Here is a 23,101-nt window from a genome sequence, read left to right on the forward strand (position 1 = left end):
ATCCCTTGAGTGTTACGAAGAATAGCACTAACTGCACTAATACACTCATGTTATTATGTCGCTATTAATTTTTCACCAAAGGAACAAATGCAACTTTGTGGTTCCACCGCTTAGTGTGCTCTTGCTTCCCTTTCAACATGCCATTTCTAATAAACTGGACACACTGCACAGAAACACAATATGTACGACCATGTCTAATATTTTATCACATTCCACCCTGCAGAGCAGCAAAGCACGTTACGTGGTCCAGTGCCGTGGACTATGACCAGTGCTCTATAAAGTGGACAGGTTGCTGTGTGAGATTGTGTATACTGTAAGCGACGTCTTTACGCTTAGCCCACGTGCCGTGTAACGTCACCTGAGAAACTGGTTCCAGCTCTCTGCGCATCCTCTGCACGCTTCATATTATTGTGCTAGTTTGTTTATTTGCTAATTTGTTTTGAAAAGCCTGTAAGGATTAGAGTATAGATGGACTGTTTCAGTTGTAAGAAACGTCATATGGGTGTGACTATGGACTCTGACCTTACTGTGTTCTTAAAGTAGCCACTGCGTGCTGGAGCCTATTTGATTTCGCTTCTTGTTCGACTTTTTTGGACCTTTTGTTTCGTGGATTTTTTACTTGTTTATGTCAGTATTTCTTGATCGTCTCAGCTTTACTTGAATTAGAAAAAGGACGAAGGTGAAAAGCATGAAAGATGTCCGTGGCGGGACTGAAGAAACAGTTTCACAAGGCAAGCCAGGTACTGAGAGGAAAAGCGTCCAGTCACGTGCCTGTTTAACTGTGTTATTAATAAGTTTTTTAAAAAATAACAAAGAATTTACTGGCTTTATTCTTTCTGAAATATGTGTATACATTCAAGTCGTCTCCTCCATGCTGGGTCTACCGTTAACCCCATAGTATAACAGAAAGTATCTAAAACCCAGGCTAATACAGCAAGATATACTAACTTTATACAAAGCTTTTATTAGCTTATATATTTGGAATTGGGATCAGAAGTGAATAGCAGCTCGTGCAAGTTGACGGCGATACGCATATGAATCGGTTCTTTTGAACGATTCTTTTAAGTGAGTCGAATTGCAAATGCAAACTAATCAAGAGTTTTACTTTGTTTTTTGTTTTATTTAATTATCTCTTTTTACTACTACTTTTAAATAATATGCGGTAATAAAGTGTGTACGCTAATAGCTCTTAACAATAAAATGAAACTGAATTGTGGATTTTAAATATAGGTTTGTTTCAAATATTATAATCACACAACATTATTTTTTAGATTATTAGATATCAAAAAACATTTGCTATACAGAAAAGTGAGAGTATCAGGACATGAATGTGTTCAGGTATCGACTAGGCAGCCTACTGGCGAACTGGGTGGTGAATCAAATGAATCAAAACATATATGATTCAATTGAGTTGCACAGATTTGTTCGAAGAAACTGAATCAGTGAAGTGAATCGTAAAGTAAGCAAGCCAGTGCTCACACCTCACTCAATCTGTTTACTCAAAAAAAGAACTGAATGAATTACTGCAGTGCTGAATGAGAAATATTTAGAGGTTGCAGTGACTTTGCTGACAGGAAACCAAATGCAGACAGTGTGTATGCAGTGTATTGCAATTTCCCTCAGGATCAACAAAGTTTCTATCTATCTATCTATCTATCTATCTATCTATCTATCTATCTATAAACATTAGATTCGTTCTAATTTTTGGGAAAAACCTACTTTTATTATAATGCAATACTGAACATTCTTCAGTGAGCAGGGAAGGTAAAAATGTGCCTTGCTCAGATCATTTGTTTTTACAGTTTGTATTATTTTTAAAATAATTTGTTGTTTGGAATTTTCCTTAGTGTTAAAAAACATTCTGCAATTAGCATATTCACACATAATTCACACTTTTCATTCTCACTGCCTAGGAATATTATCAGGTGATCCACAAAGTTTACTAAATGAACAGCAGAACAGAAAAGTTATGTCAGATATTAATAAATTAATATCTCAAAAAGGGGCCAGGTGTCTCCACAAATATAAAGACAGAACCATGGCGGTCTCCTCCTTAGAGAAAAGATAGAGGTTTTATTGCTGATAAACAGTCTTAACTTCCTTATAGCTTAGGACATATTGCACCATGTGAACTTTGTCTTCTTTCAGCACTCTTAAAGCCACAAAATGGAGCATATATTACTATTATATAAATATTTTATCTCAGTATTATCCTAAAGTATATCACTCAGCCCATAAAAGGGTCATCGTAGGGAATTATTAAAGGTATACATTCAACTTCCTAATCACTTTTAGGGTTTCTTCTTTTCTCCTTGTTCGGTTGGAATGGCTTGGTGCAAGAAATCCGAACTAAATGCACTTACCATGAAAAAGGATTTAATATCGCAGCATGGTGTGTTTAAGTTCATTGCTCTTTTCTAAAAATGCTTCTAAACAATAAATCACCTTATTCTTACTATAAACTGCAGAAATGACAAGGCCATGCACAACCAATTGTTTATCTGTTTTTGCCTTCACTGCTGATTTATGTACCCCACATACCATCAGCCTTTATTGTGCTTTTTATCAATTTAGTTGCTCAAGGAAAAGATCAGTGGTGTTGAAGGAACAAAGCTGGATGAGGATTTCATCAGAATGGAAAAAGTATAACTTACATTGTTTTCATTCAAATCAAGATTAAAAACTTGGCCTTACTCTCAATAAAAACGTGTTATGCCCACCTTTATTATAGAAAACTGAAATCACCAACAAGCTGATTGGTGACCTTGTTACAAAAACAACAGAGTATCTTCAGCCAAACCCAGGTATGCCTTAGGAAATTTTATGAGCATGTATTCACTTTTAAGGTGTTTATAGATGAAACTTTCATTACTATTCAATACCTGCCTTATGTGTTTGATTCTTAGCATATAGAGCAAAACTCAGCATGCTCAGTAAAGTGTCCAGGATCCGTGGAGGTGTAAGGCCGGTTGGATACCCACACACAGAAGGAATACTAGGGGACTGTATGTTAATCTACGGTGCTGAGCTCGGGCTGGAGTCTTCATTCGGTAGGTTTGTCAGCGGGAATAAACTCATTATAAAAAAAAAAGACATCTTCGTGTCAACCCAGAATGAAGTGTTTTAGTCCATGACTAAACTTTATCTGTGCAAAACTAATGAAAAATTCTGGCATAGTACTATCATTGTTCACAGAGAGGTAAACATTTGCATAGTTGCTACAGATTTTTTTACGAGTTTGTTTAATGAAGGTGGGTAAATACTGACACTGTTCATTTTCCTAACACCTTTAAGTGTCCAGTAGCACATAATAGGTTTGAGTAGATTTCTCATACACAGCTTTAACCCAAACTTTAATGTAATAGTATTATGTAGTATAGTATTATAGTCTTCTATATGCACTATGTGAAAGGGCATTGTGTAGTGGTGCAGAAGATATTATTGTTAATCATTAGTGCCATATTGGCCTTCAGAATTGTGAAATATGCAAGCGAGCCCACTAACCAATCAACAAAGGCTTTATTACATGTTGTAATACCATACCATCAGTGTTGTTTATTTGCAAGACTTATTACAGTTCCAATATGTACCAATATAATTGCAGTATAGTATTTTGTCTGTCACTCAGCTCTACCATCCAGAAATAGTACTGCTGTAATTTCAGCTCAGTGCAATGTTTGGTCTGTTGGCCTAAGCTTAATCATGACGTTTCCCACTAGGTAGTGCACTGGTGGACACGGGACAGGCCATGAAGCAGATGGCTGAAGTAAGAGACTGCATGGATGTGCGTGTGAAACGCAGCTTTATCAATCCACTTCAGATGCTGCAGGAGAAAGAGCTTAAGGAAATTGCAGTGAGTCTTGTCATTATGAGTAATTAAAGAAAGATAGAATCAATGTAATGTCTTTTTTGTAAGTCCCTGTAATTATGAGCAAAAAAAGTAAAAAATAGCCAAGCACAACAACTGTTTAGTACATGAATGTAATCACAGAAGGCTGTGGTTTATCTAGGTTTTAACTTAAATGATTTTGTAACGTATATATTTACTTTTTTCCTTTCTGTTTGCAAGTTCCATCTGAAAAAACTTGAGGGTCGCCGTTTAGATTTTGACTACAAGAAAAGTTCCAAAAGGAGGATTGCAGAGGCAGAACTTAAACAGGCATTAGACAAGTTTGAGGAATCCAGAGAGCTGGCAAAAAGGAGCATGTTCAACCTCTTAGAAAATGATGTAAGAAAGTTGGAAAAGAGTAAGGCATTGAAGATAATTTTCTTTCTATATTTTTTGCATAAAACTGGAGTCAAATATGCATTAGTGATGATTAATTTGGCTTAGGCGGATCAAGTACGACAGCTGTTAGGCCTCATTGAAGCATCGATAGACTACCATCAGCAATCCCGTGACATTCTGGAGAACCTCAGAAGCAGTCTGCAGAACAAGTCAGCCAAACAGTCATTTACATAACACGTTTGTCTAGTTTCAGCATTTTAGGTAGGTAGTTTATGCAGATGTCTTCTTCTTTTTATTCAGGATTACTGATACCAGCAACAGACCAAAGAGGGAGTACAAATCAAAGTCTAACGCAAGTACAATGTGCTGCACGGACACTTATGGGTTTTCCACAAGCTCATCTTATGGTCAGTGATAGTTTTAATGTTGCCACAGTGCTAAATCATTATAAAGTCGCTTTAATTATACTGATAAGAATATACAAGGTAAGATTTTAACATTGACTCTTTCATTTTTCAGACACTGAGGTAACTCAAGAGCTGAGTGAAAAAAGTAAGTATGCTTTCATCCAAAAGTAAAATCTACGCTCTTTAATAGGAATACCTGCACACCTGCACTTCATGCAATTATCCAATCAGTCATTCAACAGCCAATCATTTGGCAGCAGCACAATGCATAAAATCATGCAGATACAGGTCAAGTACTTCAGATAATGTTTACATCAATCATCTGAATGGGGAAAATGTGATCTCACTGACTTAATCTCAGTAAATGGACAGCTAAAGATTGGAAAAAGGCCAATACGTTTTTCCTGTCTTCAGCTTTCCAATTCTACCACTGTAGCCTCAGATTCCTGTTCTTGGCTGACAGGAGTGGAACCCGAAGTGGTCTTCTACTCTTGTAGCCCATCCCCCTCAAGGTTTGATGTGTTGTGTATTCTGCAATGCTTTTCTGCTCACCACAGTAATAAAGATTGCTTATTTGAGTTACCATAACCTTCCTGGGAGCTCAAACCAGTCTGGCCATTCTCCTCTCACCTCTCTCATCAACATGGTGCTTTTGCCAACAGAACTGAAGTCCCCTGGATGTTTTTTGTTTTTCTCATTATTCTGTGTAAATCGTAGTGACGGTTTTGTGTGAAAATTCCAGAAGATCAGCAATTTCTGAAACACTCGAACCAGCCCATGTGGTACCAACAACCATGCCACAGTTAAAGTCACTGAGATTGGATTTTTCCCCATGCTGATGTTTGTTGTGAACATTAACTGAAGTTCTTGACCTGTATCTGCATGATTTTATGCATTGTGCTGATGCCACATGATTGAATGATTGGATAACTGCATAAATGAGCAGGTGTACAGGTGTTCCTTTTCAAGTGGGTGGTGAGTATATCGTCCCCTCTGAAAGTATTTGCACGGCAAGGCCAATTCTTTTGTTTTTTGCTATACACTGAAGTTATATGGGTTTGAGCCTGTGAAGACTGCATTTGTTATTAAAAAAGGATAAACCAACATGAAGACCAGAGAGCTGTCTATGGGAGAAAAGCAAGCCATTTTGAAGCTGAGAAAAGAGGGAAAATAGATCAGAGCCAAGCATTGGGGATAGCTAATACAACAATTTGGAATGTCCTGAAAAAGAAAGAAACTGCTGGTGTACTAACAACCAGACATCGAACAGGTCAGCTAAGGGAAACAACAACAATTGATGAAATCTAAAAACAACAGTCAGTGACATCACCAACAACCTCCACAGGGCAGGGGTGAAGGTAGTACAATCCACTCTTCGAAGAAGACGTTGAGAGCAGAAATATAGAAGTCATACTCCATGATGTAAACCACTCATCAGCAGTAAGAATCAGAAGACCAGGTTGGAATTTGCAAAAAAAATACAGAGAGCCACAAAAGTTCTGGAACCAAGATTAACCTCTACCAAAGTGATGTGAAGGACAAAGTGTAGAGAAAGAAGGGATCTGTTCCTGATCCAAAACATATGAGCTCATCGGTCAAGCACGGTGGAGGTAGTGTCATGCTTGGGCTTGCACGGCTGCTTCTGGTACAGGCTCACTAATCTTTTATTGATGATGTAACTCATGATGGTAGCAGCAAAATGAAGTCTACAGAAACATTCTCTCTGCCAATTTACAGAGAAATACACCAATCTAATTGGGAGGAACTTCATCATGCAGCAAGACAATGACCTGAAACACACTGCCAACAAAACAAAGGACTTCATTGGTGGAAAAAGTGGAAGGTTTTAGACTGGCCAAGTCAATGACCAGGCCTTAACACAATTGAGCCTGCATTTCACCTCTTCAAGAGGAGACTGAAGGGAGAAACCCCCAAAACTAACTGAAACTGAAAGAAGCTATGATACAAGCCTGGAAAAGCATCACACAAGAATGCAACAGTTTGGCGATGTCAGTGGGTTGCTAGCTTGATGCAGTTATTGCAAGCAATGCATATGTAACCAGTTATTAAGCATTGTTTAATTTACTTTAAAACTATCTGTTCCAGTACTTTTGCTCACCTAAAAATCGGGTGCCATGTTCTAAGTTGTTTAATACATCTAGATGGAAATATCAAATGAAATTCTGCTCTATCGCCTCATATTTATCTTTTGAGCTCAAACCCAAATGCCTTCAGTGTATAGCAAAAACAATAGAATTGGCCTTGCTGTTCCAATACTTTCAGAGGGGACTGTGTGTGTGTGTGTGTGTGTATATATATATATATATATATATATATATATATATATATATATATATATATATATATATATATGAATATTTGTCCTACAGGCAACTGTAATTCTCCACGGGACCAGCCTTGCTGTCGGGCACTTTTCAACTTTAAGCCTGAAAATGAACGTGAGTTGGGCTTCAAGAAGGGCGACACCATTATTCTTACTAACCAGGTTGATGAGAACTGGTATGAAGGGCTGCTCAATGGGGAGTCTGGCTTTTTTCCTGTCAATTACGTTGAAGTCCTTGTACCACTGCCGCAATGACAGCAGGTCCGCAGTTCACTGAGCCATTACACGAACTCTTCATCTTTTTGGTGCTTGATCAAAGCTATGCATTTTATTGATCAACGCTTTTATCTGAAGAATGTGCTTCACAGTTCACAACCATTCTCTTGGGTCTTTTTCCACTATGCAAGCATATCTATATATTGTCTTGATCTCTTCTTTGTATTTTATTGTTTATAATAAAGAGACCAATGATGCAATGTCTAGTATGCAACTATTAAAAGGTGATTGGATGTATGAGAGTAAGGGCAATATGAATATACCTTATACATGATATTTAACACAATTTACTAAGTTCCTAACTAGGTGAATGTAGTTTCTGTATATAGTTTTGCCACATCATACTAAGAATATATGCAATTAGGCAGCAGTATTGCTACAGCCTTTTGGGGAAGTGATGCTGCTTTATTTTTTTATTATGGCCATATTGAGAACTGCAGTATGTGGTTAATAATGCAAGCATTTGGTATTTGTTTTAGAGAATAATACTTTGTAAATGAAGTAAATGCAATTGAATGAATGTTGGCAAATAAAGTTTGTAACACATCACGCCATTGTTGGGTGAATATAAATATTCCTGTCTACCTTGTGACTTTGTTGCTAGATTTGGTGAGTTTTTAGACTTTTTATTGACTTTTTTCAAGTGTCTAGCAACAAATCTGGCAACTTTTTAAAGCAGATGTTAGTGACTGCTCTGCACTCAGTATGAGTCTCCAGCTCATGTCACAGCTACTGGTTTAGCAAGTTGAGAGAGCATGTTTGATTGACTCAAAGCCTGATTGAGTTGTACTTGTGCAAGCCGATGTAACCACTAACCAATTGCTGATCACCACTGTATGTCCTACTGAAGCGCTTCATTTTTCTTTGCTTTAAACTGTTTTCCTGGCTATATTTCCAAGTAATAAAAGCAAGTTATTCCATCTGTAACTATTTCCTTTATGTCTCTTCTGACTACTCACCACCACTGGTCACATTTGTTTGCGTTCATGATATAGTGTCTGTAGTGTGTTATTCTGCTTATACCAGAGTGATTTGCCAATGATTACAATGTTTAATTTCTTAATGAATGACACATCATGCATTTTAATATTTATAGTTAAACTTAATGTAGTGGAACATCAGAGAGAGACAAGTTATTCCTGTTCTCACCTACGTTATAGCTGTGATAAACAGTCATTCGGTCACTAGTCTCTCTCTCTCTCTCTCTCTCTCTCTCTCTCAAAACACTCAGCCTGTCTTTTTACTGAGAAACAGGACAGTGTAAACTTCTCTTTCCTGAACACTTTCCCTGCTGGGAAACTTTGGCTGTTACAAAGCACTTATGACTTATGAGACTCCTTCAATAAATGTTAAATAAACGTCTCCTAAAATATAATATAATATTAACCTATAGTTTATGTTACAGCCAGAACTACTGGCCAAGCTTTGCTCTTATACAAAAATAATGCACACCTTCTGACCAGTCAGATTCGAGCATTTAACCGCGCTGTGGCTTAAATGAAATTTAATGAATATGCAAGTTAGTCTATGACGACATCTGGCGACGTCTAAGGATTTTCTTTTGCACTTTCTGAGCATGTATTAGCTACTTTCCCCTGAAAAGCGTTTGCAACACTGGCTGCACGTTTTGACTCTCGCGTGTTGCCGTAGTGGCGGTTCCAGCTCGAGTGTACAGTTTTTCAAACTCTTGTGATATACAAATAAGTGTTGCGAAAAAGTGAGGATACTAATATCAAAGTATTCTCCAGCAAAACCTGCTTTGTTGAATTAACCTAGGAGTGGCTTTGTGTGTAAACCTTACGGTAAGTAGCTAAAGCTAGAAGAAAAACTTGCGAAATGTCAACAACTGTTTGCTAGCATAACCTTGTCGGTGGCTAATTAAGCTACAAACCTGGCTAAGCTTAAAGTTTGCATTTCAGGATAATTCGTCTGTGGTATGATACAGATATTTAGGCTTCGTGAATGTGTAGTGTTGTCTGCGTTGTTAAATTGTCTGCCTAGTTGTTTGCTTGTTCAGAAAGTTAGGTCTGCCAAATGCAAAGCTAGTTAGCTTGCTAAGTTTTCTAGCTAGCTGGTTTATATTTACACAAGTTTATTACGGCCAACTTGCACGTTAACAGCATTTCACAAAATCCAGTTTGTTCATGTACGTTAAACGTAATTTTTTGTTGATGTTATGTAATTGTTCACATAAAAATTTAGAGATCATACATAGTTTATAATCCCCAAATGAAAAAAATACAGAAACACATTCTGGCTCCATATCATTACTTTACAATTTTAAGACCAGAGAAATTGACATAAAATGCATTTATTCTTGTATTTTTGTTTTGTATTTGTTTACTGTGCCTCGTATTTGGGAATATTTCAGATAGGAAAACAACATTTTTATATTTTCCCCAATCTAACGAGGAGAAATTAGTTAGGTACACTTTTTTTTCCCTTAAATTACCAAACTTATAGTTAAGTCCCAGTGTAGGTGTCTCAGGTTGTGAATTATTCATTGTGCACATACGGAAGCTGTAATTACATCAAGAGTCAAGTGTCACCAGCCTGTCTGACAGCTGTTGTGTATTTTCTGTTTCTTTCTTTCCTAAGTGTTGCTATGGAGGAGGTGACCCGGTTGGTGTCATCAGGCGACTGTCTGAAGATCTGGGATTCCACCTCTATGAGTGTGGTGGAGCAGTTCAACCCTCACAGTGCCAGCCATCCTCTAGCACAGGTGTGCTGGAGCAGCAGCAGTATCCTCCATATTCAGCCATCTTATTCATGTTTTCAGTATGCCATAGCTGTGTGTCTAGGTGACAGGACTTGTCATACTTTGAGAATTTTAAATCTAATTGTGAAATCAGTTCTATTGAGTGGTGGGACATTCCCTAAACAGTGTGTGATTTACACTTTTGTTATCGTGAAGTTCACATTACATAGAGTTGTGAAAGTTTGAGTCACTGTTAAAGACGCTAATGTAAATGTGTTAGAATGGGTTTATAATACAGGAACCAATATATTACTGGGAAAAGGGTGCACAGCCTTTTCACTAGATTGTGTGGCTCAGCTCAAGAAATTACCCATGATCTTCCACATTGTCCACCGCCAAACTAATCATGTTGTGCTTATTGATGATATATGCACCTCTTTGCACCAAGCAAGCTCCATAAAGACATGGTTTGCCAAGGTTGGAGTGAAAGAACTTGAGTGTCCTGCACAGAGTCCTGACCTCAACCCCACTGAACACTTTTGAGATGAACTGGAACACCAACTGCACCCCAGGCCTCCTCACTGGACATGTGGAGGTAATTATAACAGCGAAGGGGGAATAAATCTACACTGATGTTCAGAAAGAACATATGGGTGTGATAGGTCAGATATCCACATACTTTTGGCCATATAGTGTATGTGAAAAGTGGAGTGATTCCGAAGCTGACCTATTGCCTTTTTGTACCAAAGACAAAATTCTTCATCAGGCTTATTAGATGTCAATGAGTAAATCTCAGAGAATGCTGTGTAAGTAGAGACTTATTGCTGTCTCTTCTTAAGCAGCATTCAGTGAAAAAGAAAGTTGTTACACATCCGTTAATGGATACATCATATGGCATATTTTGTGTAATTCTGTGATTATTATTATTAGATTTGAATGCATGCATCCTGCATCTTGAGGGAGACCACTACAAGTATATGATTTTTTCAGTTTCAATTAAAAAAAAAATCTCATCTTAAAAATAGTCCATGATTCCAGAAGGAATTTGTAGAACACATACACCACTTTGTATACCTTGACAACAGTCAGATCAGTACATTGTCAGTGCCAGCAGTATAGGAGACAAGCTGGTAGTGACCAGCCTGAAGTCCTCACCAGTGCCAGTGATGGAGCTTGCGGAAGGGGTCTGTAGACACACTGCATTTCGACACAAAGCACTCACAATACCACTTTTATCTATCAGCATTCTCATCTGTGCTGCACTGGGGGTTTGTTTTCAGAAAAAACAGACACGAGTCGCACTAAATTCAACATCACAGTTCTTGGTCAGTGGGGGACTGGATAATACGGTCAACATCTGGGACCTGAAGACAAAGAGATTACATCGCAGCCTCAAGGTATCTCATTGTTTAGTGAAGTATTAAAGTAGATATTCTACTGCAAGGCTATCTGAATCGACCAAATATACTTTACAGATACAGTGTTTAAATATGTTTTTTGATTTAATCTGTGCATTGATCTGAATAAAGTTACAGAACACTGCATGATGCATTTACTACATTAATACATTCACCAGTAAATGCTTTATCCTGGTCAGGCTCACTGTGGTTTAAATTGCTAATTTATATCTTGGGAATTAGAAACAACTAAATTCCTTATTAAAGAACATGGTCAGGTAATAACTACGGGAGTGGTAGGATTGGTCAAACTTTCCACAGGAGCAGGGGAGTTGGATTTAAAAAAAAAAAAAACAAAGTCCCATTTGTGCACACTTTGATATCACACCTATGTTTTTCATGTGTTCACCCTCTCATCAGGACCATAAGGAGGAAGTGACCTGTGTATCCTTCAATGGTGGCGATAGTTACATAGCATCTGGTTCCACCAGTGGGGATATCATCCTCCACAGCATTACCACCAATCTGTCCAGCAAAGCCTTTGGCCATGGGCCCAGTGAAGTGAGTCTGTCCCTTTTCAGCAAAGTCCGTCCATATTCCCATGCTATGTGTCACCCCATTCTGTTATGTGGTTATACTGTAATATGTGTGTGTGTATAAATGGGAAACAAAGCAAATAATTGCATTTTAATTGCTAAACATTTTTGTTTCCTAATGACTGGACTTTTGTGTTTACTCTTAATGACTTTGGCCTAATTGTGATATTGGTGAGTTTAACTAAAGTAAGCTAATTGAATAATATTAATTCTATTTCAGTGCATATAAATAATAAATATATAATAAACTCCTAATTCTTATGATTTAAGTCTCTAGTTCTGTTTATGCCTGTTCTCTCTCTCTATTTATTTAAATGTAATTGTGGTCATACATAGAAAACCATACTTTGGGTTGATGTGATTAAGGAGTAGTCTTACTTTGATTCAATGATTTATACTTCTGAACAAATATAGATTTGTACCATGTGAAAAATTATTTCATTTTAAAATAATAAAATGAAGTAAACTATTCTGATCTGAAATTAGGTACATAAATGTGATGGTCAATATTGAGCAGAAATATTGTGATTAACATGATGTGCTTTTACTTTCTAGCCTATCCATGACTTGAAGTACTCACTGATAAAGCGGTCTCTCTTGGGGAGTGTGTCAGACAGTGGCTCCGTGGTACTGTGGGACGTAAACACACAGAAGGAACTACACACGTTTGAAGGAGCACACAAAGCTCCTGCCTCAGGCCTGGCCTTTTCTCCAGCCAATGACCTGCTCTTTATTACGGTGGGGTTGGATAAGAAGATTGTCTGCTATGACACTTCCAGCAAAGTGTAAGACACATCTGTGTGTAGGGTGTGTTTAGATAATGACTAGTTTAAAGCAAGATATGGTATGTTTTATATTATTACTGGATGAGATCATGTTTTGTTTGTGTGTGTTTGTGCAGTATTTTTCGTAGTAAGCAGGTTGAGTCCCCACTCACGGCTGTAGACTTCACTCCGGATGGAGCAGGACTTGTAGTGGGCTCCACCCAGGGACGGATCTACATGTATGACCTGCGTAATCTAAGTGCTCCTGTCAAAACCACCACTGCTCACAAGACCTCAGTCACGTGTATCCGCTTCCAGCACTCCAACACCAGGCTAAAGGTATGATTTGCAGTGTGCTGTCTACAAACTGTGTGTATGTATTTGAAGTTAATTGCACATTATTAATAAAAATTGATCAACGTAAGCCTAAAGTCTACCTCAAACCCACATATTGTTTTGTACAGTAATTACATCTGATGCATTATTAATGTCACTATAATGTGCTGTAAATAAACCTTTTTCCTCAGACTAGTAAAACAGTCTCTGGCAAGACTTCTTCTTCACAGTCTACCAAGAGAATCTCTGTAAAGCTGGGACAGAATCAGCAGAGCGGTCCTCCTACTCCAACCTCCTCAGTTCCCGCTGTCCCCGAACAACAGCCAGTAAGCAGAGGAGACGGACAGGCTCACAGCCTCGGTGAGTGTTTCTTTATACCTAGAGCTCCCCAAAATCCAATTCCCTTCAGTGGAGATATTTCATTACTTGTGTGGACTGGTTTTGAGCCTAGTCAGCTTTCTATCTGATGATAGCTGGATTTTATTTTCTCCAGATGATGAGACAGAATTATACTTAGAGCTCCCCAAAGTCCAGTTCCCTTCAGTGGAGATATTTCATTACTTGTGTGGACTGGTTTTGAGCCTAGTCAGCTTTTTATCTGATGATAGCTGAATTTTATTTTCTCCAGATGATGAGGCAGAATTTGTAATGATTTTTTAATAATGTATCCATATTGTATATTATATCCATGGATATTAAGATTTTCAGTACCTCAAATCTACCCATATTCCATATATCTGTGGCAACATAACGTTGTGGGCTAATTCATAGTGAATGCACTCAAATTTTAAATTGCACCAGTGTTCTGACAATTCCCTCTGTGCTGCGGTCTGTTTAGGGAGTGGAGGAGGTTCTGAGGTGCCATCCAGAGAGGCTGAAGGCCAGCAGAGTCTGGATAAGTTCAACAGCGTGGGCCGAAACAGCCTAAGCCTAGACATTTTCTCACCTGTAACTGATGGTATGTGCTAACTTTGTTTCCTAAACAGATGCTGTGGTTTGACCTTGCAATGTGGAAGTTATGTATGTACTATTATTCAATCAGTTTTGGACTAATAGAGTTTTTTTGTTTGTTTGTTTTTTGTTTAGTTTTTTTTGCATTTGCATCATTTGCATTTGTTTCTGTCAGTGACTAACTGCACTGTTTTTTCCCCTCCCTTTTTCTTCCCTGTATTTAATTCCTCTCCATTCAGGGTTTAAAACACATGGTTTCATTGGTGATACTCCAACTTCAAGAAATGGTGTGTACTTTGTCAGTCATTATGTAGACAGAGGGAAGTACTTATGCCATTATAGTGGTCAAAAATTGCAGTTAATGAGTATTGCCATTGCTTTTTATGTGACAGAGATATTGTTGTTTTTTGTTACCACTAGGAGGCAGTGCTGATGTGTTCCTCAGAGAAGCTGAGGGTCAACACAGTTCTGATAAGTTTAGGGTGGGTCGCAACAGCCTGGACATTTTCTCTCCTGTCCGAGATGGTGAGAGAATTCTCCTTCATTGATTTGCTGGCTGTACTCAACATTCAGAATATATACAAATATATTTTGTATTTTTGCTAACTTTCTCAAATACACATGGATATTTCAGCGTAACTGTAATTCTGTGCTATTTTTAAGCTTTTTTTTTTTTTTTTTTTTTTTTACATCTCATTAATTCTAGATTACAAAGGTCACAGATTCAGTGATGCCTCAAGTGGAAAGAAAGGTGAGATTTCATTACCTGCATCAGTAATGACATCTGATGACTGAAGTTTGTGATAAAATGTTATTACCTTTATCTGTTTAAACTACCATTTATGCATATATTTATATATTATTTGTTTTTTTTGTTTGTTTGTTTTTTTTGTGTGTGTGTATTAAAGATTTAGATTTCTTACCTCAGCACGGTTCAGCCCAGCGTAAGAATCCGCTGGGTACACCTGGTGCTCGCTGCTACAGTCCTCTGTCTGCTGTCCACACACCACCTGCAATCAAAGAGGAGGAACCAGTGATCACATCACCTACACACACAGACACGCAGAACAACATGGTTGGTCACTGCCATTTGTTTTGTTATGTATTTAAGAAACAAGCCTAACACTTGTATAGTAATGTCTTTTCTAGCTTTGATGTGCTTCTACTATAATGGTATAAGTATATAGTATACTTGTAATATACTTTTAGTATACTTCTGATATTGACATTTTGGCATGATGGACAGGTGGAGAAGACTAATTATCCGAGGCAGAATACTATGACTACACCCCCTGCTTCTCAGTGTACACACATTCAATCAGTGCCTTCATTCAACACTCCTGAGCCCACTCAGAGGAGAGAAGTTCCAACCCAGCTCACCTACGATTCGCCAGTGAGTAGCAGTCAACCCGCAGCCGAATCAGGTACGTGAACAGAACATCGGATGTATCTGATCAAATGTGTACATGATCACATGGTCACAAGAAGTTGTGTTTCTAACTTCAGCAGCAGGTGCAGCAGCAGGCGCATCTGGCGCTGTCAGTAGTGGAGCACCACTCACCTCTGTCCAGATGAATTTTGTGCGCAACATGATCCATGAAGCTCTAGAAGATTTCAGGTGCATTATTTTGAAATACTTGCACACATACACTTGTATCTATCTGTCTAATGAAAATTAGTTTACTAGAAGTTAAATTCTTAACACTGCAGTACAATTCAGTAGTTTTACAGCAGTAACTTAGTAAACACAAGATGATAACACAAGTCCTTTAGCATTCTGATCCCACTCCTCTTCACATGCTATGTCAGTTCATACCTATAGGGCTGTATTTCCCAGCTGTGGCATCTTTGCTTTTTGTAATAGTTTAGTACAGCATAGTGAATAAGATAATGTATCCAGGGTACAGGGGGTATAGTTGTTGCTCAACAGATTTTTAGATTTCTAATGGCTTAAAATTACACATTCAGGAGTACTTTAAACTGTTAAATACATTTTACAAATCAGTAGCCTGGGCACCTGAGGTGAGCAAATTTTCTTGTATATAAACCCTATTTCCTATTGTAAAAGAAAAGTTTTAATTTGGCATGTATAATCTTAATGCACTTCACAGTGGTGCTACACACCTTGATGCTGTAACTATAGCTCGTGCTTCCGAATCCTGAAGCCTGCTGCACCACAAACATCAGCCAGTGTGATCTGGTTGACTGAAGAATGATTTTTACTAGGTGGATTCATTAGTTTGCATGGATGACAGAGGATTTTCTCAGAATTAAGAACATGCTAGTACGTGGAAATGGAAATATGATGCCGTGCAAAGCTGTGGATGCAGGCAGTTAAATGCACACAGTTAAACATTAGCAGAAAATAACGATGCTAGCTAGTGGAAGGACAGAACACTATATCTCATATCTGAAAAGAGTATAATAATCATATACATGTGTCCCTTAGTCTGTATTAATGGACTTAATGTGCAAACTAGCTTGCCATTCCTGATTGTTAGCCTAGAAATTTTGGTGTCCGGGCAACCATAACATGAGACTGGACAGCACATGGGAGCTTTTACTTGGCTGGTGGAATAGCTTACCAATTTATTTGTCCACACCTGCTTTACCTTTCTCAGATCTTGCTTTAAGTAGCTTTTGTAATCTCTTTCAGAGACACGTGCCATAGAGATATCATCAATCTTCAAGTAGAAATGGTGCGGCAGTTCTACATTCAGCTGGTAGGTATTACCTGCAACCCACAATTGTTTTGATCATCCTTTTTCGACAAGTGGACTGTAACTTTGTCATGCAACATTGTTAATATGGCGTTTCCTGCTCTTTCAGAATGAAATCCATGGGCTCATTGAGAGGTACTCTGTGAATGAGAGTCTTGTGGAGGAGATTGAGAAGCTGAAGGAGGAAAACAAACGACTCCGAGCCAATTACTAAGAAGCATGTGGCTACCTGTTTGACATGTGGAGTAAATCCCTTGTGCTCAGTACAGGTTTAGGCCTAAGACAAGTGGTAGCACTACAGCACTGGCCTAGGTGAGGAAGGACACAGAGATTGTTCCTCTTTCCCACTGATGACGGAAGTGTGCACTCATGCCCTGAGGACCAGCACACACAGCCTGTTTTGTATTTATCACCAGCACTCATTTTTAAGGCTTCACCATGTATGTGCCTTAAAATAAGGGAGATTATTATTACGCTTTTCTCTCTCCATTTTTGCATTTTTGTGCATATTTTACAACAGATAATTTGCAATAAAATATTGCCATGTAAGAGGGCTTACATGTTTGTAGTAGGTAACAAGGTTGTATGATAAACTTATAGCTAATATTAATGACTTTATACTAAATTAGATAGATACATATTGGGGACATCATCAGTACTGACACAGTCCTATAAACACCAAGTGTGCTGTCATTATGGCAGTATATGAGAAAAAACAAGATCAATCAAAAGACTGATTTGTTTACAGTGCCTACAATGAACTTTTGTAGTAGTCATAAAACCATTTGTATCTTGAATAAATTATTGCATTGAACCACCACAGGATGTTGATTGGGTACTAATAATAATTGATGGATTACTAAAATCACATTGGCAACTTTACTGACTACAGAAGTTCTGTAGTTGAAAAAGCAAATGAAAGGGGGACATGCTGGAGCCAAAACAAATTGGGCAGTCACTTAGGCATTAATAGTACAAGGTTCCAGTGCTAGAAGTCTTATTAGGAAGGAAGTAAAAAGAAACACTATTACCAATGTTGATAAAGACTAAGTAAGGTAAAGAAATGTACTAATTTACCATTAGGCACCACTAAATATGTGGTAACAAAATTAATTTTAGCACACTGTTCAAGCTAGTGTGAGGAAAAATGAATTTTATTAAAAAATAATAATATGCACAGTAGTAAATTTTAACAGTGCACCTGGATGTATTGAATATATTGCGATCAAAGAATTTATGCTGGTCCATCCATTACATTAGTCTTTTTGTTTAGAAAAAAGACTTTTCAGAGGCACCTGTAAATTAAAATTGCATGCATACAATACAGATTTTGTAGTCTTGTGTTGTGAGGTAGAGAAGCAGTCCTGAGATAATGTACATTACAATGACACGTCCGCCCTGCAGATAGGACAGGTGGCGTTCTCCTGAGAATCAAACAAAAGAAATGTGTGTACATTACACAGTAGTAATATCTGAGGGAAAAGGTGAGGTTGTGTGAGAAGGGCACAATGACTCACTTTCAACCAGCGGTCAATGCACTTCACATGGTAGTCATGGAAGCATGGCAGAATTCGAAGCTTCTCTCCTTTCTTGTAGTCAGAGAAACAGATTTGGCAACTGTACACAGAGAGATGAAACATTACCAACAATAACTGACTACAAGGTCCTATAAGAAAGAGAAAGTGCTTTGGATACTTACTCTGTCTTCCCTGCATTGTGTGAAGGGTCATAAGCTTTTGTAGGGAGTCTCTCAATCTCCCCTTTACTGAGGGTGTTCTTGGCCATCACAGCTCCCTGGATCTCCTCAAATTCCAGAAGGGCCTAAAGACAAATCCACAAAATAAAACCGTCAAAAGAAAAAAAAAAAAAAAAAAAAAAAAAAAAAAAAAAGGCGCTGACAGACATGGGAGCACCAGTTAATGCCGTAATAGTGCTTTGCATATTAACAGCTTGTACCTCATAGTTATTTCCCTGGCTGTCATCAAGCAGGTCTAAAGGCACATGTGGACTGTTTCTGCGGCGAGAGCTGCGACCTCCCCGAGTCTGTCTTATTTGCCTGCCTGATCAATCACAATAAAACAGCATCAGCAAGGCCACTTCTTACAGTTAATCTCAGTAGAGCTAAACAATCATCAGTATGCTAAACAATCATTTCACAATCTTTGTGAAATAAACAAGTGACTCACTGGGCTGCCCCACAACCATAGCCTGCTGCAGCTCTGAGAAAGGTGCTGAGTGCATCATGGAGGCCCAGGGAGAGATCCAGCTCAACCCTACATACGAATCAAACTAAAGAAGGTACAAGTAAAACCAAGTTATTATTTTTAAATAATAAAAAGATATTAACTATGTAAGCATCAGTATACAGTATTTATGGAAGATGTGTTTAATGCAACTAACTGGGAGGTTTTGCATGTGTCTGTTGGGTGATGTGGTCTGTAATCGACTTTGCTCCTGATGATGCTGTTCCTCTCTATCAAATTGCTCCTACAGAAAAAAAAAAAAAACACATAAGAAAAATTTTGGTAATAGGCTTACATGTACTAAATAATCATAAAACTGCAGGGGGTGTGTGTGTGTGTGTGTGTGTGTGTGTGTGTGGTGGGGGGGGGGGGGGGTCCAGATTTTGGCAATAATTTGATCAATGCATTTACATGCACAAAAAATGAATAAAAAAAAATCAATCAGTGGGAAAAATCTGACTATATTAAAAAAAAATTACACACAAAAAATACACTCACACCATATGGCTAAAAGTATGTGGATACCTGACAATCAAACCCATATGTGCAGACGCCAAAGCCATAGGCATTAATAGAGTTGGACCTCGGTTTGTGCTCAGGGACATTGTCATGATGGAACAGGTTTGGGCCCCATAGTTTCAGTGAAGGGAAATCTTAATGCTTCAACATACAAAGACATCCTATACAATTGTGTGCTTACAACTTTGTGGCAACACTTTAGGGAAGGCCCACATATGGGTGTGATGGTCAAGTGTCCATATACTCTTGGCCATATAGTGTATCTAAAAAAACATGATGTGAGCTGAAGGGGTTAATAATATTGTCAGGATTGTATAGTAGCAAATGCTGTCTTTCAAGCTGTTAAGTCAATGATGTATAATGCTTCTTGTGCAGCTTTTTTCTATCTGGTTGTGTCTACACAAATGGCAAATGTACGAAAACAAGATACTAGATTAACTGTGTAACAGCTGCAACTGTGCAACTATGAGCAGTGTACAATGTACAGAATAATCAAATCAAGTACATTAGAGAAAGGTAATAATAAAGTAGTCCTTAATTTTTTTCAAAAAGTCAGGATAATAGCACTTACCTGGAGGCTTCTGGCAAATGCCTCGTCTTCAGCCATTTGAATAGAGCGAACCGTAGCCTCAACCACCATATCATCATCATCCTCATCAATAACGACAATCTCTTCTTGTACACATCCACCTCTTCTTTCTGTGTCTATGAATGGCAGAACAGAGAAAGACTCAAACCCTGAATTCATGACCATTACTTTATAAAAAATGCTCTACCCATTCTAAAACAAATCATGAGTCACACCTGTACCTAGTAAGTGTCTCTCCTCTGCTGCAAGTGAAAGTGCTGTTGATGTACTCCTAGAGGACCCATGGCTAATTATAGTTGCTGCCTTTTTCACTCTCTGTTCCTTATTGCATTTATTAAGTTTTTTTTGCTCAAAGGAATGACCACTGGGAGAAGTCTGATCAGCAGCAGCTCCCAGGATAGAGCATTCAGGAGCTGCAGCAGAACATGAGATGGTAGAAGTGGAAGACAAGGAGACGGTGGACTGCGAAGGGCGTGGAGACTCCAGCCAAGTGAATTCAGGTAAAAGAGATGAGGCAGGTACAAATCCTGTTCCATTTCCTGCCTGTATATTATTAATACCTCCTATATGATTTTGTAGTCTCCTTCGTTTCAGTGTCCTATGAGAGCTTGGGGTTGTGTGGAGGTATCCAGGAATCATGTCCTTTTTGGCATCTGGGCCACATAGTGCAACCTAGGGATAAAAGCCACGAGAAACATTCCTTACATTTGCCAAAATGTCTTTACAAAAGATATATGGTTTTAAAAGAAAGCTGTCTTTACCCCACTGTAATTATCAGTTACTTGGGAATGCCGTTTTCTTCGAAAAGTGAGAGGGCTGCAAAGCAGAAGCAGACAAGAGCCTAGTATCTGAACTTAATAAATTGTAATTTAGTAATTTTGTAATTTAGATTGTAATACTTATACAGAAAATAATGACATTTATTGCTTTTGCAGTGGACAGTGCGGTATGGGAAAATATGGTTACTAGCCTGGTCAAGTAGCTTTGTATGTTTCCCAATGCTTAATTATACCTGTGAAAGTAGGGGCAGTTCTCTGGAGGATATAGAGTGGTCACAATTTTCTATGTCAAGCTGGAATTAACGGTAAACACCAACAACAATCACAATAAAGAAGGGGCTTAAAGGTTTAATTCGCCTGTTATACAGTAAGAAACAAAGCTGGCAACCCACTTGCACATTCCAGGTTTTAACTGTACTCAAAAGCAATGTTATCGGACACAACTGGTACCTAGATGGGAGATCACATCCCCAAAACAGCATCATACCATTCTAAATAGTGCTCCACTACATGAAGTAACAAATGGTGAGGTACTATTAGTGAGGTACCATTTGGGCATGTTATTTAATAAGGTGGAATGCAGTTTGATTAGAGAGACAATTCTGTGATAATCGCATTTGACTAGCAATGATGCACGAATTCTCGTCTCCCCCATATGCCGGGGCAGACTTAGCACTAGGCAAAGGTAGGCAACCGCCTTGGGCCCCCAGAAGCCAAGGGCCCCCTAAAAATGCAAATTATATAAATTTTTAATTATTATCGCAAAATAATGGGCCCCGTTCCTATATTTTGCCTAGGGCCCCCAAATCACTAAGTCCGTCCCTGCCCATATGCCTCTGTTCAGTGCTACTGGTGTCCTGACAAGAAGGGCGGACAAATTCAGTACTTAGTTACAGTACCAGTCACTTGGCAATGGGGGGAAAATAAAAAGCTAAAATGTGGGATCACGGATATGTCACCATACAGTACAGCACTGCCTGGTGGAAAAGGGTCTATGCTTTTCTAACCTTTTAAACTTAAACATACACATTACAGCTGGTAAAATATTATAAACTGTCACGGGAGATTTTGTAATTAACAATAATCTGATTCTGCTTCAACCTCGAGAGTACCTTTCTGGAGTTTCTGGAACGACCACGTTAGAAAAATCATAAGAGGATCCTCGATCATCAAAAGGTAGTTCAGAGTCACTCAGTAAACAAGCCTCATTTAAATGCTGACTGGTTTCATCTTCATCCAGGCTGAGCAAAGGGCTGCTAGGCCTCGAGTCTTTCCATGTGCTCTCCATACGAGCTGCTTTTGTTTATGGCTCCTCGGCTGTAGTTTATGTCTGAGGAAAATAAAAGGTTAACGTTGCAAGACAAAACAATGAAGCAGTTAGCTGATAGCTCGCTAGCTAGGACAGTAGGTGTGATCAGTGTTGGCGAGCTAACAAGCCCACGAACTGAGTTTAGTCACTAAACAGTGAAATCCAATGGGAAACCAGTGCTGCGTCGGTCACCAATACAACGGAATTGAAAGTAGCATAGTGATAAAATTCCGATCAAAGGCCATATAGCTAACTACTCGGTTAGCCAGTGGCTGATACTGAGAGACTACGTTCACAGCCCACAAATTATCACCTCTCTTATTGTTCTAGGTCGATTAATAAAGCGCACTTACGATGTGTACAGCGCATATCCCGACCATTAAGCTTCTTATTCAACACCCGCCTGATTATTTCAGGAATCAGTAGTGATAACCGCCACTGAAAAGCTCTTCCGCTTACGTCATTTCCTCTGGCGTGTTCCAGCGAAGTCCTGCTCGTCTTTCTCTGTGGCATGAGATGTCACAATATCTGAGTTTAAAAATGAAATTTAGCTTAGCCGTAAATCTATCAACAATTTTACTTCACTCAAATGAATGACATGTCAAAAAGAAAAGTGTATATTATTGTTATATCTGTTTTTGTTATTAGGAAAATTTTATATTCATCAGAGTAGGTGGAGGGACTCAAAACCCAATTTTGTTCATTTCCAAGCAGTCATTATGAAATTTATTTTGAATCAAAAAACAAAAAAGCCCGAAAAACTGTCTTTGGTAATGAGTTGAATTTAATGTTTGTGATGCCATTTAATTTTGTTATTTATTTACTGTTATTTTCAGTTTGTATTTGTACTGTTTATGTCAAATGTCTTGAGAACTTGCTGAATTGTTTTGCATTTTTGAAATTCAATTTAAAAAGGAAAAAAAAAGTTGGAAAAAAGAAAAAAAA

At 38.3% G+C, this 23,101-nt stretch overlaps 3 protein-coding genes across 6 annotated transcripts; 2 read left to right on the forward strand and 1 right to left on the reverse strand.

Annotated features, from left to right (window-relative positions):
- The first annotated feature begins 373 nt into the window (after positions 1-373).
- Positions 374-8,182, forward strand: sh3gl3b (SH3-domain GRB2-like 3b). The gene is made up of 10 exons (XM_026918488.3): positions 374-740; positions 2,575-2,643; positions 2,732-2,804; positions 2,907-3,050; positions 3,720-3,853; positions 4,070-4,228; positions 4,334-4,437; positions 4,529-4,635; positions 4,748-4,780; positions 7,026-8,182. The coding sequence occupies exons 1-10, from the start codon at positions 696-698 to the stop codon at positions 7,232-7,234; spliced, it is 1,077 nt and encodes a 358-aa protein (XP_026774289.3). The 5' UTR covers positions 374-695; the 3' UTR covers positions 7,235-8,182.
- Positions 8,183-8,869: 687 nt separating this feature from the next.
- nedd1 (NEDD1 gamma-tubulin ring complex targeting factor) lies at positions 8,870-17,535 on the forward strand. 2 transcript variants are annotated; one of them, XM_026918240.3, is made up of 17 exons: positions 8,870-9,057; positions 9,854-9,996; positions 11,043-11,137; positions 11,234-11,350; positions 11,771-11,911; positions 12,502-12,731; positions 12,848-13,049; positions 13,238-13,406; positions 13,885-14,004; positions 14,237-14,284; positions 14,418-14,522; positions 14,704-14,748; positions 14,906-15,072; positions 15,244-15,421; positions 15,504-15,615; positions 16,654-16,720; positions 16,827-17,535. In XM_026918240.3, exons 2-17 carry the CDS (start codon positions 9,861-9,863, stop codon positions 16,929-16,931), a joined length of 2,037 nt encoding a protein of 678 aa, XP_026774041.3. In that variant the 5' UTR covers positions 8,870-9,057; positions 9,854-9,860; the 3' UTR covers positions 16,932-17,535. The 2 variants fall into 2 exon arrangements, with proteins under 2 accessions (XP_026774041.3, XP_026774043.3); XM_026918242.3 differs by having other exon boundaries at positions 8,871-9,057; positions 15,507-15,615.
- A 318-nt stretch (positions 17,536-17,853) lies between these two features.
- On the reverse strand, positions 17,854-22,666 carry si:ch211-59o9.10 (uncharacterized protein LOC561841 homolog). Of its 3 annotated transcripts, none has more exons than XM_034306055.2 (11): positions 22,510-22,666; positions 21,960-22,177; positions 20,830-20,884; positions 20,290-20,740; positions 20,051-20,184; positions 19,118-19,204; positions 18,904-19,006; positions 18,674-18,777; positions 18,417-18,538; positions 18,235-18,334; positions 17,854-18,141 (listed from the first exon to the last, which is right to left on the reverse strand). In XM_034306055.2, exons 2-11 carry the CDS (start codon positions 22,133-22,135, stop codon positions 18,097-18,099), a joined length of 1,377 nt encoding a protein of 458 aa, XP_034161946.1. In that variant the 5' UTR covers positions 22,136-22,177; positions 22,510-22,666; the 3' UTR covers positions 17,854-18,096. The 3 variants fall into 3 exon arrangements, with proteins under 3 accessions (XP_034161946.1, XP_034161945.1, XP_053091348.1); XM_034306054.2 differs by having other exon boundaries at positions 20,284-20,740; XM_053235373.1 differs by lacking the exons at positions 20,830-20,884; positions 22,510-22,666 and having other exon boundaries at positions 20,284-20,740; positions 21,960-22,094.
- Between the last annotated feature and the right edge of the window lie 435 nt (positions 22,667-23,101).

This window comes from Pangasianodon hypophthalmus, chromosome 7, assembly GCF_027358585.1.
Source record: "Pangasianodon hypophthalmus isolate fPanHyp1 chromosome 7, fPanHyp1.pri, whole genome shotgun sequence".
Classification (NCBI taxonomy): Eukaryota; Metazoa; Chordata; class Actinopteri; order Siluriformes; family Pangasiidae; genus Pangasianodon; species Pangasianodon hypophthalmus.